General features: G+C 36.4%; 1 protein-coding gene across 1 annotated transcript in view; it reads left to right on the forward strand.

Annotated features, from left to right (window-relative positions):
* Window positions 1–21,444, forward strand: part of PRTFDC1 (phosphoribosyl transferase domain containing 1) — a 51,345-nt gene that overhangs the window by 11,297 nt on the left and 18,604 nt on the right. The window contains exons 3-6 of the mRNA XM_053713935.1: window positions 879–985; window positions 6,867–7,050; window positions 14,545–14,610; window positions 16,776–16,793. Of these exons, the coding sequence (XP_053569910.1) occupies window positions 879–985; window positions 6,867–7,050; window positions 14,545–14,610; window positions 16,776–16,793 (375 nt within the window). The remainder of the gene's footprint in view (window positions 1–878; window positions 986–6,866; window positions 7,051–14,544; window positions 14,611–16,775; window positions 16,794–21,444) is intronic.

Below are 21,444 nucleotides of genomic sequence, written 5' to 3' on the forward strand. Positions count from 1 at the left end.
ATTATTTTATTTTAGGAAACATTTAAAATGATTTTACTATATTAGTTATTGCCTCCTGCTGGAAGGTCATTAAACATCTGTTCCCTGCTTAGCATATTATAGAACGTGGATCAGACTGTTGACTCTGCAGATAGTTTCTACCATATTGCCATATCACACCTCAGATCAAGCCCATGGTTCTACAGCAACTCTCAACCATATTGCTACATCAGTCTTTAGATCAGACCCATGGTCCTACAGCAACTCTCAACCATATTGCTACATCAGTCTTTAGATCAGACCCATGGTCCTACAGCAACTCTCAACCATATTGCTACATCAGTCTTTAGATCAGACCCATGGTCCTACAGCAACTCTCAACCATATTGCTACATCAGTCTTTAGATCAGACCCATGGTCCTACAGCAACTCTCAACCATATTGCTACATCAGTCTTTAGATCAGACCCATGGTCCTACAGCAACTCTCAACCATATTGCTACATCAGTCTTTAGATCAGATGCATGGTCCTGCAGCCCCTCTGAAACACGTTGCCATTTCAAACTTCAGATCAGATACCATCTTAGTCATTTTTTTTTTACGTCAGACCTCAGATGATAACCCTGGCCCTGTAGCTGCTTGACTTAATATTCCCATCCTGGTTGCAACTTTTGGCTTTTGTTTCTGTTTTGGGAGCGAATTGTGGTTAAATCATAGGCATAGATTAAACTGAGAATTAAATACATTTTCTGTCAAGTATTATTTTTTCTCTCACCTTTATCCTAATGCTACTATTACTAGGATATGCACAAATTGAGTATAACATTATTTTATTTGAATAGAATGATTTAATTATGACAAACTTCAGAACTATGGTTTGATGTCATTTTGTTCAACAGATTCCCGATGAATGGCCTGGATACCAATTGGATGTGTTTTCATTACCTAACCATTACTGCGAAGATTTAGAATGTGTATATATTCCTCATGGTGTCATTGCTGACCGGTACGATTCCAAAGGACAAATTGATTCTTAACCAGTTTCTCTCTCTCTCTCTCTCTCTCTCTCTCTCTCTCTCTCTCTCTCTCTCTCTCACTCTCTCTCTCACTCTCTGCAAGATCATTTCTTATCTATTTTTACACATACAAATGAAATATTCATATGTCCTCTCCAACTATTATTCTAAACATACGTTTTTAATGATTTTTATACATACATAGACTAGTGCAATTAGAACAAGGCGCAACAAACTTAAAAGGCGCAAATTCCTTAAAATTAGGTCCTGGAACCCTGGTTTAGAGTCCCTAGGACACCCATAGCACCTTGGTGCTGCTGGATCCATTTAATTTAATATTATATAATGTATGTCTGTGTAATGTGTTACATTACTGGAGCCAGCTTCTTTGGCCCTTTGAGTTTATGTGTCAAATAGTCCAGTTCCCACTGTCTCTCTGAAAAATAGGTATTGCACAAGAGCTAAGTATTTCACAAACAGTAGTTAGTTTAAGTAAATACAACAGTCTAATATTGATTAGATATCTGCCAATTCAGTTATGAACTCTCGTGTGTAAATCTAAATTTTCAAACCGTCAGCTTTATAACCCTTCAGTTCCTTCCATCTCATCTTCCTAAGCCCCCTGGTGTGTATGTGCCACATGGGTAATTTAATAGCCTTTTACTTTAACAAATCCCACAGATGCAGGACAGTGAGGCAGTATCTGTCTGCCTGCCTATCTATATTACATAAAGTAAGGGGAGTCATTTTGGCCTAAGCCAACTAGGCCAGCAGAATTTGCATCACGTTATGAGGAGTAGTTCTGTGGCATGAATAATACTTTGCCATTTGACCTCATGTAGGCACTTACATTAGTTATTTCTTTGTAAAATTAATAATGAAATAAAAAATCCTGCATCTTCTATTACCTGTATTCAGTTAGTTCCAACACTGGATATATAAGAATAGTAAGGAAAGTCAAAAAGCCTTACTTTCACAGATATTTTAAGTGGCACTTCTGTTCTAATATATCTGGTGCCAGAAACAGAGGGGAATTTCGTTATTCATTTAAAAAACAAATGAACAAAATACAAAGTTTTTCAGATGTCTAATATCTAAATGTATTAGTACAAGTCAGTGATACATAGTTGTATAGTGCTGTGCATGAAAACACTAAAATTGTTGGGGGGTGTCTAGATTAAGTGGTTTTTTTTTTCCAGTGCCTTAATATATATTCATTTGTGAGCTTAATGTCCCTTTAATATTTAATATCTTTGCTTTTAAAACGCTCTTAATATTTGAAATCCTATAGATGAAACACATTTAAAAAATAAAATAGTTTGCAATAAACATAAAGGGACATGATACTAAAAAAAATCTCTGTTCCATTTTAAAGGGACAGTCAGCACCAGAATTATTGTTGTTTTAAAAGATAGATAATCCCTTAATTACCCATTCCCCAGTTTTCCATAACCAACACAGTTATAATAATACGCTATTTACTTCAGTGTTTACCTTGTATCTAAGCCTCTGCAGACTTATTTCAGTTCTTTTGACAGACTTGCATTTTAGCCAATTAGTGCTCACTGCTCGGTAAATTCACATGGATGAGCTCAATGTTATCTAAATGAAACACATGAACTAACACTGTCTAATGGTGAAAAACTGTCATATGCAGAGGCGGCCTTCAAGGTCTAAGAAATTAGCATATGAACCTCCTAGGTTTAGCTTTCAACTAAGAATACCAAGAGAACAAAGCAAAATTGGTGATAAAAGTAAATTGGAAAGTTGTTTAAAATTGCATGTCCTTTTCGAATCATGAAAGTTTTTTTTTTGGACTTGACTGTCCCTTTAAAGAGAATGTTGGTCTCAAAATATATTACAGTGCATTTGTTTGTGTTTTTGAAGGTAAAAAAAGGATATTCCTGTGCTAAACAAACCAGCTTTTTCTGAGGGAGTTGTCTCTATCAGTCAGATTCCCACACTGAGTTGTTCACAGTCATGCACTTCACCTTAAATTTACACAGCTTTTACTTTTCTTTTTGTTTCCTGCAAAATACCTTAAGAATGTTTATTTGCTGGATTTTCAAAGATAGACTTAGACAGAAATATTTTAAAGGGACAGTGTACTATAAAATTGTGTTTCCCTTAATGTGTTTCCAATGACTTGTTATACCTGAGTATGAAATGTATGAGAAATTTCTTCTTTACGTTTATTTTTTTACATGAAATACCTGTCTTTTGTTCTTTGAAACCACAACCCATTAAAATGGGTTGAGCTTGCAGTGAAATCAGATTTCCTTTTTTCATCACTTTCTTTACACATGCTTCTTTATATTATCTCTGCCTGTATACCATTTTATGGCGTATCTCTCCTACCTCCCACTGGGAGTGTAATATCTATTTGGATCATGAAAGTTTAATTTTGACTTGACTGTCCCTTTAAGTATAGAAACATTTAGTATAGGTAGGGATACTGCTGAGGAAATCAACTATTTCAAATATTGCCAATATAAAGGCAAAGGAGCTAGTTATAAACCATTTAATACACTCCAGCAGGTAAAATTGAAAATTGGGAACAAATTAAAGGGGAGAAAAATAGGGTAAACAGTCCCTTTAAGCGATATGTCCCATTTAAGGGACACAACATCCTTGTTTTTTTTTAAATTTATTTAAAAAAATAGATAATACCTTTACTACCTATTTGCAGTGCTTTTTAAATCTTGCGCAACAGCTAGGCAGTGGTAGTTTATGTGTGCCATATAAATAACATTGTGCTCACTCCCGTGGAGAATGATATTGGTTATACAAGGACCAGTATTGACTAACTAAAATGCAAGATTTTAAAAACACTGAGATTATGGGCAGTCTGCTGGTGCTTAGTGACAGGTAATTATAGAGATCACTCCCTTGATTTTCAGCTATCGATGCACTCTCTCAAACTTCACAAATTCCCCTTTTTCTCTTTCTGACCATCATCTCCCCCGTTACTGAGGAAGAAGTTTCTACCTTTATACTCTCCTCTCACCTCACTACCTGTCCCCTCGATCCCATCCCCACACAGCTACTCCTCTCCCTCTCTTCTACCCATACCCCTTTACTCCACCTCGGCACCGATATATTGTTCTCATCACTAAAAAATGCACTTGTCACACCAATCCTCAAAAAAACTTTCAATCCAACTAACACCCTATTTCCCTACCCTCCCCTTGCCTCAAAACTTCTTTAAAAGCTAGTTTATACACATCTATAACATTTTCTTACATTAAACTCACTCCTTGACCCACTGCCCTAACACTCCACAGAGACAGCAATCGTTAAGATAACAACATCCTATTTACAGCAACATCAAAAGGCCACTTTTCTCTGCTAATCCTCCTCGATTTACTGCAGCCTTTGATTCTGTTGACCACCCTCTTTTGCTCCAAACCCTCCAATGCTTCAGGCATTTGTGACACAGCCCTCTCGTGATTCTCTTCCTACCGGTCTAACCATACCTTCAGTTTAGCTTTCTCTGGCACATCTTCTGCCCGTTTATCACTTTCTGTTGGGGTACCACAAGGCACTGTCCTTGGCCCCCTTCTCTTCTCAATCTATACGTCATCATTTGTTTCCTTAATAAAGTTCCATGGGTTTCAATATAATTTGTATGCTGATGATGCCCAGATCTACCTCTACCTCTCTGCACCAGACCTATCTCCTTCCTTGTTAAAGTGTGTCACTAATTGTCTTTCTTATATTTCTCATCCTGGATGTCCTCTCACTACCTTAACCTAAACCTCTCCCTCATTTTTCTATAACTTTTGATAATTCCATTATTAACCCAACCCTGCATGCCTGATGTCTTGTGGTCACACTTGACTCAGATTTTTCTTTCACTCCTCACATTTAGTCTTTGGACAGTTACTGCTGCTTCCACCTTAAAAACATCTCTGAAATTCGACATTTCCTTACACAAGACACAACTAAGATTTTAATACACTATCTAATCCTTTCCCACCTTGACTACTGCAAATCCATCCTATCTGGTCTCCCTAGCTACCATCTAGCTCCTTTACAATCCATAATGAATGTCTCTGCCAGGCTTGTCTTCCTTACACATCATTCTTCATCTGCTGCACCTCTCTGCCAATCCCTTTGCTGGTTTCCTCTAGCCTACAGACTTAAAGGGACAGAAAAGGTTCAGAATAATGTTGTATAATTCTGAACACAGTGCAGAATTATATAATATTATTTAAGCGGTAACTTCGAAATTAAAAGTATTTCCCAATTTTGCTGTGTAACATTGGACTACGCTCCAGGATCTACTGAGCGGGTCTTGGATATCCAAAGCGCTTCGCAGGCTTGCTGGCTAGTCACAGCATGCCCGGTTGCTTTATTGGAATAAATGTAGCTCGCTCCCGCTCTGGTCTAGTAGCGGGAGCGAGTTACATTTATTCCAATAGCGCGACTGGGTTTGCTGTGACTAGCCAGCAAGCCCGCAAAGTGCTTTGGATATCCAAGACCCACTCAGTAGATCCTGGAGCGGAGTCCAACGTTACACAGCAAAATTGGGAAATACTTTAAATTTTCGAAGTTACCGCTTAAATAATATTCTATAATTCTGCACTGTGTGCAGAATTATATAACATTATTCTGAACCTTTACTGTCCCTTTAAACACAAAATTCTGACTGACATACTGTACAAGGCCTTCAATTGCACTGCTTTACCTTATATCTCAGACTTTGTCTCTCCCTCCCGTCCCATTCGCTCTGTTCACAACTTCCTCTCTTGTTATCTCCTCACATTCCTGTCTACAGGAATTCTCCTGACTGGCCCCTGTTTTGTGGAACTCTCTGCCTAGCTTCACAAGACTCTCTCCATTTTTCAAAATTTCAAGCGCTCCCTAAAGACTATACTGCTCAGGGATGCATACAACCTACACTAACATTTTCTAACCTCAGTTCCTCTTCTCCTTTATCCCCTTGAACCCTCTTAACATGTAAGCCTAAGAGTCCAGCTGTTTGCAGATCATCTTCATAAGAGCGGACTACAACAGTGCAACTCTTGGCAGGGCCCTCTTCCCACTTGATCCCTATAAAATTGCCTTGCATGTCATGCCTATATTTATAGCGCTACGGAATCTGTTGTCACTCTAAAAATAACTAATAATAATAAAAAGTATATTAATATAACAGTGTTGGTTATGCAAAACTGGGGAATGGGTATTGAATGGAAGAATGACATATCACATTATTGCTAAAAGTAATATGCCTTAAAGGGACAGTCTACTAATCCCTTTATTACCCATTCCCCAGTTTGCATAAATAACACAGTTATATTAATATACTTTCAACCTCTGTTATTACCTTGTATCTAAGCCTTTGCAGACTTCCTCCTTATCTCAGTGCTTTTTACAGACTTGCATCTTAGCTAATTAGTGCTGACTCATGAATACTCCACAAGAGTGAGCACAATGTTATCCATGTGACACACATGAACTAGCAGTGTTTTGCTGTGAAAAGCTATAAAAATGAACTGAGAAAAAGGCGGCCTTCAGGGGCTTAGAAACAGGCAGAAATTTAGAGGCTTAAATGTTATAAAGCATTTTAATATAACAATATTGGTTTTGCAAAGTTGGGGAATGGGCAGTAAAGGACTTATCTATCTTTTTGATTTTATAGGTTTCTGCTATAAACTAATTTTGCTTTTATCTTTCCCTGTTTAAAAAGGACACTATCAGAGCTCCTTTTCCTATCTTGTTCCAGAAATAATTATTTCATGTCAGTATCTGTAAAACAAATAAGTAATTGCTGGTTTGCTGTGTAAGGACTCTCTTCTTTGATCATCACTTGTGAGATTAAATCATAGACCTTTTGTAAATTATTATTTGTTTATTATTTTTTTGCAGGATTGAACGCATAGCTAACGACATAATGAAAGATATTGGGGATAACTATATTACTGTGCTGTGCGTACTGAAAGGAGGGTACAAGTTTTGCGCAGACCTTGTGGAACACATCAAGAATCTCAGTCGAAATTCTGAAAGGTTCATTTCTATGCGGGTTGAGTTTATCAGACTAAGAAGCTACTGTGTAAGTTTCATTTGTTAAAGGGACATTGTACACTAGATTTTTCGTTGCATAAATGTTTTGTAGATGATCCATTTATATTGCTGGTCTGGGAGTGTTTTTGTAAAAATGTATAGTTTTGCTTATTTTTTAATAACATTGTACTGATTTTCAGACTCCTAACCAAGCCCCAAAGTTTTAGATGTATACAGACTCCTGTTTGCTCTTGTTTGTGTAATGGGTCTTTTCATATGCAGGGGAAAGGGGGGGGGGTCTAATCTTACTGCTTTCTCAGCCTATTTTAGTGGGTGCCCCAGCCTAACCTCATCAACAGTGCTAAACTGTGAGCTTCTAAGTACATTTTTAAAAGGTTTTATACTGGATTTTTAGATCAGTATCTGTGCATATTCTTCTTTATAGTAGTGTCTATTGCATGCAGTTATATGAAACTTGGTGTATACTATTCCTTTAATATCAACAGTTGTAATGCCTAATAAACGGCTAGATTACGAGTTTTGCGTTATGAGCGGTGCGGTACTAACTTGCAACAAGTTATTGTCACCGCTCACTTCCCTACAGCGCTGGTATTACAGGTTTATAAAAACCCGGCATTATCAGGCAAAAAGTGAGCATAGAGCAAAATTGTGCTCCATACCGCACTCCAATACCAGAGCTGCTGAAAGCTGCGGTGAGCTGGTTTTACGTGCTCGTGCACGATTTCCCCATAGACATCAATGGGGAGACCTGACTGAAAAAAAGCCTAACACTTGCAAAAAAGCAGCGTAAAGCTCTGTAACGCAACCCCATTGATTCCTATGGGGAAACGTTTACACCTAACACCCTAACATAAACCCCGAGTCTAAATACCCCTAATCTTACACTTATTAACCCCTAATCTGCCGCCCTCGACATCGCCAACACCTACATTATATTTATTAACCCCTAATCTGCCGCCCCCGACATCGCAACACCTACATTATACTTATTAACCCTAATCTCCCGCCCTCAATGTCGCCGCAACCTACCTACACTTATTAACCCCTAATCTGCCGCCCCCAACGTCGCCGGCACTATAATAAACATATTAACCCCTAAACCGCCGCACTCCCGCATCACAAACACTAATTAAATATTATTAACCCCTAATCTGCCGCCCCTAACATCACCGCCACCTACCTACATTTATTAACCCCTAATCTGCCACCCCCAACGTCGCCGCCACTATACTAAATTTATTAACCCCTAAACCTAAGTCTAACCCTAACACCCCCTAACTTAAATATAATTAAAATAAATCTAAATAAAACTTACTATCATTACCTAAATAATTCCTATTTAAAACTATACATACCTGTAAAATAAACCCTAAGATAGCTACAATATAACTAATAGTTACATTGTAGCTAGCTTAGGGTTTATTTTTATTTTACAGGCAAGTTTGTATTTATTTTAACGAGGTAGAATAGTTACTAAATAGTTATTAACTATTTACTAACTACCTAGCTAAAATAAATACAAATTTACCTGTAAAATAAAACCTAACCTGTCTTTCACGAACACCTAACCTTACACTACAATTAAATAAATTACATAAATTAAATACAATTACCTAAATTACAAAAAAAAAACAAAACACTAAATTACACAAAATAAAAAAAGAAATGATCAGATATTTAAACTAATTACACCTAATCTAATAGGCCTATCAAAATAAAAAAAGCCCCCCCCCCCCTAAAATAAAAAATCACCCTAGCCTAAACTAAACTACCAGTATCCCTTAAAACGGCCTTTTGCAGGGTTTAGTTTTAAATAGGAATTATTTAGGTAATGATAGGAATTTTTTATTAGATTTATTTTAATTTATATTTAAGTTAGGGGGGTTAGGGTTAGACTTAGGTTTAGGGGTTAATAAATTTAGTATAGTGGTGGCGACATTGGGGGCGGCAGATTAGGGGTTAATAAATGTAGGTAGGTGGCGGCGATGTTAGGGGCGGCAGATTAGGGGTTAATAATATTTAACTAGTGTTTGTGATGCGGGAGTGCGGCAGTTTAGGGGTTAATATGTTTATTCTAGTGGTGGCGATGTCCGGAGCGGCAGATTAGGGGTTAATAATTTTATTTTAGTGTTTGCGATGTGGGAGGGCCTCGGTTTAGGGGTTAATAGGTAGTTTATGGGTGTTAGTGTACTTTTTAGCACTTTAGTTATGAGTTTTAGGCTACAGCTTTGTAACGTAAAACTCATAACTACTGACTTTCAGTTTACTGTATGGATCTTGACGGTATTGGCTGTACCGCTCACTTTTTGGCCTCCCAGACAGACTTGTAATACCGGCGCTATGGAAGTCCCATTGAAAAAGGACTTTTTGAAAGCTGCGGTAATTACGTTGCGTTACGGCCAAAAAAGTGTGCGGTGCAGGTAAACTTGCAAGACTCGTAATACCAGCGGTAGTGAAAAAGCAGCGTTATGAGCCTTAACGTTGCTTTTTCACCCATACCGCAAAACTCGTAATCTAGCCGAAAGTTACTTCTTCACCAAGCAATACATTTTGCAAGAAGTAAAAAATTAGCACGTCTGCAATTTAATCTATTAAAGGAACAATCTACTCCAGAATGTTTGTTAAAAAAGTTAGATAATGCCTTTATTACCCATTCCCCAGTTTTGCATAACCAACATGGTTATATTAATATACTTTTTACCTCTGTGATTACCTTGTATCTAAGCCTCTGCAGACTGTTATCTTATTTCAGTTTTTTTGACAGATATGCATCTTAGCCAATCGTTGCTGACTCATAAATAACTCTATGGTAGTGAGCACAATGTTCTCTTTGGTACCCATGAACTAACGCCCTGTAGCTGTGAAAACTGTCAAAAGCATTGAGATAAGAGGCAGTCTTCAAGGGGTTAGCAAATGAGCCTACCAAGGTTTAGCTTTCAACAAAGAATACCAAGAGAACAAAGTAAATTTGATGATAAAAGTAAATTGGAAAGTTGTTTAAAATTGCATGCCCTTTCTGAATCATGAAAGTTTAATTTTGACTAGACTGTCCCTTTAAATACATAGTTGCAATCAGTTTATGAGGCTAATGTTCTGTTATTTTTGTGTGGTTTGGTCAGAATATTCAAATTTATTTGATTAAACACTGTAGTTCGGCCAAGAACAAGATGTATTCTGCTTTACACCAGGGGTGGCGCTAGACCTGAAAATGTGGGGGTATTAACAGAAATGACCATAAACCTATATATTAAGTGTGGGCGTGGATGTGGGCTCTCACTTTCTACTACATTGTCCTGCTATTTATGTATAACTCCTTGTCCTAGTTAAACATATGTCATGAACATGGGACTATAATAATGATTAGGGTTCACAGAACCCTCAACACCTCCTAATAAACATCACTGTATTACACACAAGACTTAAGTGTTAATATTTTCTTTCATGCTATTCTCAAAGCAAATAGTTTGCTTCTTTCAGTCTGTTCCCTAATAGCCAAACCTTTAAAACATATTTGTTTAGCATAGTTTAGTTAATTACAGTAGCTTAGTGGTGTGTTTTGTTTTTGTGCTACCCCCTGAAGCCCCCGACAAAATGTTCCTCATATATTTCTCACAACCAAAGAGCAGAGATGCTTGGAGAGGTCATGAAACCCCTATTAGACAACAAGGGATTGGTGATCTGCAATACAATAATAAATAAAACGTGCTGGAAGCATACATATGGGAAGTCATCATGCTATAGAATTACCCCTCAAAATGTGCTTCCCTAGGCACAGGTCTAGTTGATCTAGGCAAAAGTACATTAAAGGGACACTAAACACAATTTTTTTTCTTTCATGGTTCAGATAGAGCATGCAATGTTAAGCAACTTTGTAATTTACTCCTATTATCAATTTTTCTTCGTTCTCTTGCTATCTTTATTTGAAAACGAAGGCATCTAAGCTATTTTTTTGGTTCAGAAACCGGACAGCACTTGTTTATTGGTCGGTTACATTAATCCACCAATCGGCAAGAACAACCCAGGTTGTTCACCAAAAATGGGCCGGCATCTAAACTTACATTCTTGCTTTTCAAATAAAGATACCAAGAGAATGAAGATAATTTTATAATAGGAGTAAATTAGAAAGTTGCTTAACCCCTTAACGACTGAGGACGTGCAGGGTACGTCCTCAGAAAAAAGCCAGTTAAAGCCTGAGAACGTACCCTGCACGTCCTCAGTGTGGAAAGCAGCTGGAAGCGATCCTGATCACTTCCAGCTGTTTTCCGGTTATTGCAGGATGCCTCGATATTGAGGCATCCTGCAATAACATTTTTTACCCCTCCGGTGCAGAGAGAGCCACTCTGTGGCCCTCTCTGCACCGGACATCGATGGCCGCATTCGTTGGTGGGTGGGAGCTGAAGTGGGAGGTGGGTGGGCGGCCATCGATGGCTTCTTGGTCAGAGAGGGGGGCGGGATCGGGGGCGGTATCGCCGGGGGCGCGCATGGGCGCGCGCGCGTGCACGGGGGGTGGTGGGCGGGCGCGTGCACGGGGAGGGAGCGGGTGGGAACCACTTACACTACAGAAACGGTTTCTTTTATTATGGGGAGAAAGGAGGGATAAAATCCCTGATTAAAGTCATCTAAGGGATCTGGGAGGGGGTGGGGGATTAGTCTTGGGGGGGGGGGAAGCTACACTGCAGAAAAAACAAAAATAAAAAAAAATAAAAACATTTTTACATGCAAACTGGGTACTGGCAGACAGCTGCCAGTACCCAAGATGGCCCCCAATAAGGCAGAGGGGGAGGGTTAGAGAGCTGTTTTGGGGGGGATCAGGGAGGTTGGGGGCTAAGGGGGGGAATCTTACACAGCAGCATATGTAAATATGCTATATATAAAAAAAGGATACCTTTTATTTTAGTACTGGCAGACTTTCTGCCAGTACTTAAGATGGCAGGGACAATTTTTGGGGTGGGGGAGGAAAGAGAGCTCTTTGGGAGGGATCAGGGGGTCTGATGTGTCAGGTGGGAAGCTGATCTCTACACTAAAGCTAAAATTAACCCTGCAAACTCCATACAAGCTACCTAATTAACCCCTTCATTGCTGGGCATAATTCACGTGTTGTGCGCAGTGGCATTTAGCGGCCTTCTAATTACCAAAAAGCAACACCAAATCCATATATGTCTGCTATTTTTGAACAAAGGAGACCCCAGAGAAGCATTTACAACCATTTGTGCCATAATTGCACAAAATGTTTGTAAATGATTTCAGTGAGAAATCTAAAATTTTGAAAAATTTAACGTTTTTCTTTATTTGATCGCATTTGGCGGTGAAATGGTGGCATGAAATATACCAAAATGGGCGTAGATCAATACTTTGGGTTGTCTACTACACTACACTAAAGCTAAAATTACCCCAAAAAGCTCCCTACATGCTCCCTTATTAACCCCTTCCCTGCTGTGCATAATACACGCATGGTGCGCAGTGGCATTTAGCGGCCTTCTAATTACCAAAAAGCAACGTCAAAGCCATATATGTCTGCTATTTCTGAACAAAGGGGATTCCAGAGAAAAATTTACAACCATTTATGCCATAATTGCAGAAGCTGTTTGTAAATAATTTCAGTGAGAATCCTAAAGTTTGTGAAAAAATTTGTGAAAAAGTGAACAATTTTTTTTATTTGATCGCATTTGGTGGTGAAATGGTGGCATGAAATATACCAAAATGGGCCTAGATCAATACTTTGGGATGTCTTCTAAAAAAAAATATATACATGTCAAGGGATATTCAGGTATTCCTGACAGATATCAGGGTTCCAATGTAACTAGCGCTCATTTTGAAAAAAAGTGGTTTGGAAATAGCAAAGTGCTACTTATATTTATTGCCCTATAACTTGTAAAAAAAAGCAAAGAACGTGTAAACATTGGGTATTTCTAAACTCTGGACAAAATTTAGAAATTATTTAGCATGGGTGTTTTTTGGTGGTTGTAGATGTGTAACAGATTTTGGGGGACAAAGTTAGAAAAAGTGTGTTTTTTTCCATTTTTTCCTCATATTTTATATTTTTTTTTATAGTAAATGATAAGATATGATGAAAATAATGGTATCTTTAGAAAGTCCATTTAATGGCGAGAAAAACGGTATATAATATGTGTGGGTACAGTAAAAGAGTAAGAGGAAAATTACAGCTAAACACAAACACTGCAAAAATGTAAAAATAGCCTTGGTCCCAAATGGACAGAAAATGGAAAAGTGCTGTGGTCATTAAGGGGTTAAAGTTGCATGCTCTATCTGAATCACGAAACAAAAAATTTGGGTTCAGTGTCCCTTTAATTTACTGTCTATTGCTCTAACCTATAGGCTGCTAGTCCTGAGTACTATAGCAACAATATAAAAATCTCTTATTTTGTAATAGCAGCTTACTTCTAGCGAGTCTGCAGCTGACCCCTCAATGTCAGCCAACTAGAGATTCCTTTCCAGTGCCAATTAATTATAACATTTCAGAAGTAATTATCATAATTAAGTTAACCATTTACCAAAATAATACATCCCTTAGTGTTCCATTTACCACTCTAGGTCACAAGCAAAATCTGTTTGTAGAATTCTGTTGTCTTACTATAGAATAACGTCAGCCAAATCTAAACATTTTTAAAACAAATTAGCATCTTCTTTGCTGCAATTGTTTATTAATAGCCAAACTCCACCGACCACTTGCGTTTTTTTGGAGTAGCCTATCCAGGTTCGAGTCTGCAGACAACAAGTCTAGCCAGGATCTGTTAAAAAAACAATTAGGGGAAAATATGTAGTAGGGTTAGCCTTGAAAAGTCTGCAGTGTGCATTTTAAACCCGGAGAAATAGAACATTTTCAGGGCTATATCACATGAAAAGGGGGAAAATGAATATTGCCATTATATTTCAAAGTTGTTTTACTATGCAGAAACATTTTATATTCAAATCTTAAGGTGTTTACTACACTTTTTAACCCTTTAAGGACACAGCTTTCAGTTTGCTCAATTGTTTTATGACGGAAAAATTCCGTCATATGTCCTTAAGAGGTTAAGTTCTACCCCATGCAATTTATCAGACTCTGCACTGACTTTGTTTAGGGTTTCTAGAAATTGGTATTAATATTCTAATAGTCTCATCTCACGAAGGACACTCTTAATGGATATTATATCCAGGTTCTTTCATTTCTAAAAAAACTTTTTTCCCTCAGATTAGGATAATGCTGTCTGGGTTTAGAAATGACTTAATGTAACTTGCAAATTCTCAGAGTGATATATGCTGAAAAGGTTAATTTACACCGTCTTCACAGCTTATAGCCCATACACAATACCACAAGAGCTATACATAGGAAATGCCAAAAATTCAGCAGTGTCTGTCCAGAGTGTGTCGTTCACCTGAAAACAAAGGAAGGAATGGGCTGGTATAGAATATTACAGCAAGAGGATGCTGAGAAAAAAATTATTTTAAAGGAGCATCAGGGATGTCATGCTTAGAAAAATAAGTATCCTGTATAATAACTATATGTATGTCTTTTATTTAGAATGATAAATCCACAGAAGAAACTCAGATATTTGGTGGAGCTGACCTGTCAAAGTTGACTGGAAAGGTATTGTAATACACATATTAACTTTTTTAATCAGGACATTTCACCTGCATCTGCTAAGTATTATCAAAATGCTTCTAATAAAAGTTTCAGTAGTTTGTGTGGAAAACATTTGCTAATACTTGTTTGTTTGTTTGTTTTTTCATATCAAACCTAACATTCAAAATATGTGATTACTATTTGAATGTTAACTCTCATATACATCAGTGTAAGTCCATGAAAATCAATATTCAAATATAATATTTGAATAAAGTTAACATTTGCTCTGTTAGAACATTTGAATGGTAGATTGAATGTCAAGGTGAACATTCTTTGAATGTTATTTTTTTGACATTTTTTCATACCTGTTCATTTGCTGCAGTTTTTATGCCATGACTAAGATAACTTGGGATCTCTTGCTGGCCATACTAACTACTAACATTTCTGGTAGGGAATATGTAGCACCCAAGACAGTAATTCCTTGCAGATACACAGTCCTACTTGCACCTTATTAGAAAGAAGGTTATTGCCTGCATACTATGCCTACATTTTTTAATTCGCTTTATTAAATGATATACTGTGCTCTAAGCATGTATGCCCACCTGCCCATGTCAGTACAAACCTACTCTACATTTAAAGGGACATTAAACACTTTGAGATGGTAATATAAAATGATAAATTGTATATATAAAACAACTCTGCACTATACTTTCATTATTTATTTTGTCCTCTTTGCCTGTAATTCCATTCTGAAATTGTGAGCTTTTCAGTTCCTGTTACAAATGGAAGTGCAGAACACTGTTAAATCCAGCACAACCATTGGCTGCACACTCTAGTGACCTATTTATAACTGCCCCTAATTGGCCACAGCAGAGAAGGTAACACAAGTTACAACATGGCAGCTCCCAGTGTTTTATAGACACTAAAACTTTACACTTATTTTGTCACTTTTTAAACAACTAATGAAACTTTAAAAAATACATCTACATGTTAGTTATGGACTAAACTTTTCTTTGAATGCATCATTCTATCTAGCATGTATTTAGTGTTTAATGTCCCTTTAAATATGTCAGAAATTTTAAATTGGCGATGCTTTGCATGGAATACATTGGATTTGTTTGCAACCTATATAGAATATGCCGGGTTTTACTATATGCTGTAAATCACACAATTAACCATGTGGGGGGCTGTTAGGTAATGCAGCAAAAACAAATAAGGCCTTTGCACCATTGCATTCTTAATGAGTGGCTACAAGGAATAAATTCAGCCTTAGTTTACAAAAATGAGTCAGCAAAGCCAGTGACAGTGAGCCTTTTAGACACTGGTTGCCTAAATTGGTCAAATTATTTTGAGATAGTTAAAACCTAAAGGGACAGTAAAATCAAAATTAAACTTTCATGTTTCAGACAGATCATACAATTTAAAAATAATTTTTAACTTCTATTATCTAATTTGGTCTCTTGGTATCCTTTGCTGAAAGAATACCTTGTTACGCTCAGGATCAACAATGCACTATTTTTGAACTATCAGCTGATTAGTAGCTGCACATATATGCCTCTTGCCATTGGTTTACCCAATTTGTCCAGCTAGCTTCCAGTAGTGCAATACTGCTCCTTCAACTAAGGATAACAAGAGAATGAATGAAGTATATGATAATATAAGTAAATTGGAAAGTGGCTTAAAATGTTATGCTCTGTCTGAATCATGTAAGAAAAAGGTTAGGTTTCATGTCCCTTTAATTGCTGATATATATAGCATGGATCCATAAACAAAATAATTGTATCCTTTAAAACCATGGTGTTAGCAAGTTCCAACAGATATTTTTTAGAGTGCTGCGTTGGGTACTTCTACCATATGTTTGCCTCCCCAGAGTAAAACTATCACCATTGAACTGGGATAGATATAAGCCTGAATTCCTGATCACACTGTGTTAATATCTTATTATCGTGGCAGTGTATCAAAATGCCAACTTTACAAAGTGTGTGTATATGAATGGTGCTGTGGAGTTACAGTGACCATTTGGAATATGCTGAAAGCTAAGAAAGCTTGGGGAGTTATAGCTTTAATACGTTTAAATACCTAAACTATTAACTTGCTAATTTGCAAATTTGTGTTTTACCTAAAATTGGAGACAATATAGTTGTAGCATTAACATATTTTGACAATGTTTTTTTTTCTTTTTGATTTAGAATGTACTGATTGTGGAGGTAAGTATTGTTTTTTATCAATACAACATTTTCAAATATTTTGTCAAGAGAATTTTTCTTTTAGTGGAGACTCATAGCATTTTTCTTGTAGGGTCCTACTACTCAAAATTATCATTTTTGTCCACAAACTGGTATAAATAGACACTATTTAAACTTTAAAGGAACTCTAACTTTAAAATTAGGTTTTCGTGATTCTACTGGTATTATCAAAATATGTATATCTTTTTTTTTATATGGACACTTTCTGAGGCACCAGCAGATACTCAGCATGTTGACAAATTCACAGTATATATGTATATTCGTTTTGTGATTTGGCTGATGGCTGTCACATGATACAGGGGACAGAAAAAATCTACTACTCAGTGAAAATTCAGACTATGTGCTATTGTATTGTCTTTTTATTATGCATCTTATTCTCAGTTAGAGCAGGCAATTTAAAATGATTATTCAAGTTGCAAATGTCCTCAAATTTCCTTTATCTTTCGTAAAAAAGTATACCTAGGTAAGCTCATACCTAGGTAGGCTCAGGAGCAGCAATGTACTATTGGGAGCTAGCCGGTGATTGGTTGCTACACATATATGACTCTTATCATTGGCTTACCAGATGTGTTCAGCTAGCTCCCAGCTGTGCATTGTAGCTCTGGAGCTAACTTTAACTATATGTTTAACCTTTTTAAAGGAGTTAACCACATTGTTAGAGCATTTTATTAGTACTCCATTACTTGCACATAACAAATTACAGCATTTTTTTATTGTACTTTTATAGCCTTTTAAATGTCATCTTATCACCTATTAAAAGGTTAAAGCACTTTCTCCTTCTTCTTCAAAGAGGCTGAGTAATAAGTACACTGTCCCTTTAATACTAAGAATGGCACCACATGCACTCACACTGTGCTGATTTGGATTCCCACCAGCTGTGCTAATTAGCACACATTTGCATAAATAACTATACAATATAATTAATAAACTAAAGCAACACTCCCCAACATTTCCCAAAGGCTTTGTAGGTCAGAGATATGCAGGAGACTTGTGGTGTTGTGTTATATGTAAGGCCATAGCAGAAGAGTAAGGGGGGGCTGCGAGTGTACCATAGATGGGGTCTGATGTGTTGTGGTTGTGGGGTGTAGTGGGCAGAGCTAATGCATCCATGGCTTTGCTGTAGAAACCAGGAAATTTGCCCTGATGGGGGAATGACAGCAGGCACAGCTCACAACCTGTGACAATCTTGCAAGATCTGGAATGGAATGTAAAGATAACAGGACAGATTTTAAATGATCTTTTTGTTTATAATTGGATTAAAACACACTTAGAAGTGTCACCATAAAGAATACCAAGGATATTTATTTATATATTTATTTATTCTTTATTATCTATATTGGCCTGAACAGTAAAATACTCTCTGGGTAGTAACTCTTGTGTTACACTGCACCTAAAGGGGAACAGAACAGTAAGTATTAGACATGTGCATTTTTTTTCATATTCACCATTCCTTTGAGAATCAAATGCCAAATATGGCTGCAAGCAAAGACAATCTGCTCTTTTTGCTGCCAGATTTATTTGTGCCAAAGTGCAACACACGTATCTGTGCAAGTCCAGATATTTGTGTGTTGCTCTTTGACATGAATAAATCTGTTGCTGCCTGTGGCCATATTCTGCATTTGTTTCTCAAAAGAATGCTGAATATGACAAAATGCACATGCCTATTAAGTATGCTTGTGTGCTCTAAGTGGAGCACACCCATACAGGTTTGTACGTGATGTGCATTCACTGCTAAACTCTTTATGTACATTAAGTCATGAAACTGAGTGCTACTATAAAAGTGTCATTGAAGTCATGGGCGTCCATGGGGGGGAGGAGCATCTGCCCCCCCACCTGGAGTATAAACTGCAGGAAAAAAATACAATTCAATGTCCATTTTCTTATTTTAATTCCACTGGATGTAGCTCCTTTTTGGAAGCACAGTATTCCACAAGTTGCATGGTATATTCTGGAATTTGTAGTTCACTATTTCCCTCTCAGTATTGTGCCACTGCACTTCTGCATTCCATTCCCAGCATGCATTGTACAGTGGTGGGGAGGGAGCTTCCTGAAAGGCAGAAAGTTTTGCATGACTTCACTCCCCTCCTCCATTCTCTGTGTGTATGTGCTATGAGCCATGTATTGGAATTTCAATTTCCACCATTTTTTAACAGCAGCAAAGAATACAGTATCTCATTAATGACAATATGCTCTGAGTTAACACTTTCTGTGCAGAGTCTTCCTATTCACATACTGGAATAGTTTGTTAAATGCCAATACCACAAGTAGAGGAATGTTTATTTTGCATATTTTAGGTAATGTTGGCAGATTTAGGCTTTAAATGTATAGGTTAACTTATGTTGTGTTTTTTTTTTGTTTAATTTTGATTAACTGTATAATGCAACAGATCAAATAAACAAATCAATACATAATAAAAATATATTCTCCTATTTTCATTTAAAAATTTGAAGTCTGGATAAAGATATTTATTTTATTACACCCCCCCCCCAATAAAATGTGTTTAACATATAGCAATTCCAAAATGTATAGTGTACTAGTATACTAGAAGTATTTTGGGACCATTTTCAACCATGCTATATATATAATTGATCTTCTTTGTCTTTGTACTATTTGAGAAGTTTCCTGTTGGAACCAAAATGTTTGTATTAAAAGCCTTAATTAATATTTGAGTGCCTCCTTGGGGACTTTCTTTATGTAGTTGGCTGTTCCTGAAGGATCCCACTGCTGTTTTGTTTGTGTGTGTGTGTGTATATATATATATATATATATATATATATATATATATATATATATATATATATATATATATATATATATATATATATATATATATATATATATATATATATATATATATTTGTGTGTGTATGTATCTATATATATATATATATATATATATATATATACTGTATATACGCATACATATGTTTATATATATTTTTATATATATATATATATATATATATATATATATAAATAAAAACAGAAGTATGGTCCTCTAGGAACAGCCACCTATATATACATATTAGAAAGGATAAAGTATGAAGCAATGTTAGCACTTCCATTCAGGTGCTCGCCGCCAGCCCCGGTTCTCTCAAACCGTGTATAAAAGCAGAAAGTGTTGAAAGTGGCGGCGCTGTGTCACCTTCAGGGAACCAAGCTGCCCACGTCCTCTGAGTCACCCTTGTTGCTTTAACCTCCAAAATAAAAAAACTCAAAAAACAATAGTGCAGCAGATTTTAGACAATGTGGTAGGCACGCTAACTGGTTATACTCACGAGATTGCAGTTAAAATAAGCCTTTTATTAAAATCATCACAAAGGTGTCTTCAGGTGCAGCTTCAGGTTTTATTTGAAATACAGCTCAACGCGTTTCGACTAAAAGAAGCCTTTATAAAGAGCATTAAGTTAAAACAATTTCTGGAACAAATGGTTATATATACAGTATGTGTGTATGTATGTATGTATATATATATATATATCAAAATAACAAGAGTATTGCATTGAGCAATGATACTTTTTTATTGGACTAACTATACATTTATAAGTTGACAAGCTTTCAGAAGAGTTCCTTCCTTTATCAAGTCTAAAGCCATACTGACCAATTCAATGGAATTTACAGATTGTATCTTAAAACACAGAATAGCTAAGAAGACAGTGCAGGGAGAGGAGGAGGTGTCTTAAAAATCATGAGTGGGGGCTTAGGTAACAGGCAGACAGTGTCCAGTGTAGGAGAACAGACAGGGGAAATATATAGCTTTACATAGAGCATATACTGACATAAAGTTATATATCAACATTGAATCAATATCTATAAAGATGTGAAATTGTATATACAGGGGAATACAAAAGTTAAAAAAAGACAAAAGTGTGGACATAGGCTTACCTGTGTACCTATGTATAAAGAATGTGGAATATGCAATGTAATTGACTAAATGAAAGTACATTACAAAAAATTTTGATAATGTATTAAGAATCCAGAGTCCACATTTAGTCCAGAATTAAACAGGTTGAAGTGCATTATCATTTTCATTTCAAAGGTTAACACGGCTACTCCAATCAATGTGTGTGTGTGTATATATATATATATATATATATATATATATATGCACACACACACACACACTCCAGAAAGATCTCTGCAGACACCCAAGATTGTAGTAAAAGAATACTAAAATAAAGTATGTTTTGAAAGTACTATGAAGATTTTGCAGCTGAACTAAAATATTCTTCCTGTTGATTGTAAGCTACTGTAACAAATATATATAGTAAACCTAGCATGTTACATTCTGAAATCATTTAACAACTGATTGAAAAAGACTTGCAGGAAATGATATTTGTTCATAAAAATGATATCTTTGCCCGTGTGCATAAAACATTTGACAAACTGATTTGCATATTTGTACTTGCAAATTGTACAGATTTTTTTTTTAAATTTTGATTTTCTTGGAACTGTGAAACACAGTAACTTTGTTCCAGATCATATTTTTTCCTAATTACTATTAGTCATTCTTAAAGTGAAAGTAAATCCTAGCGTTTTTGAAACGCTAGGATTAACTTTTGAAACAAATAAAGGGGACTTTCATTCATGAAGTATAAGATACTTCATGTAG

Source organism: Bombina bombina, chromosome 5 (assembly GCF_027579735.1).
Source record: "Bombina bombina isolate aBomBom1 chromosome 5, aBomBom1.pri, whole genome shotgun sequence".
Lineage (NCBI taxonomy): Eukaryota > Metazoa > Chordata > Amphibia > Anura > Bombinatoridae > Bombina > Bombina bombina.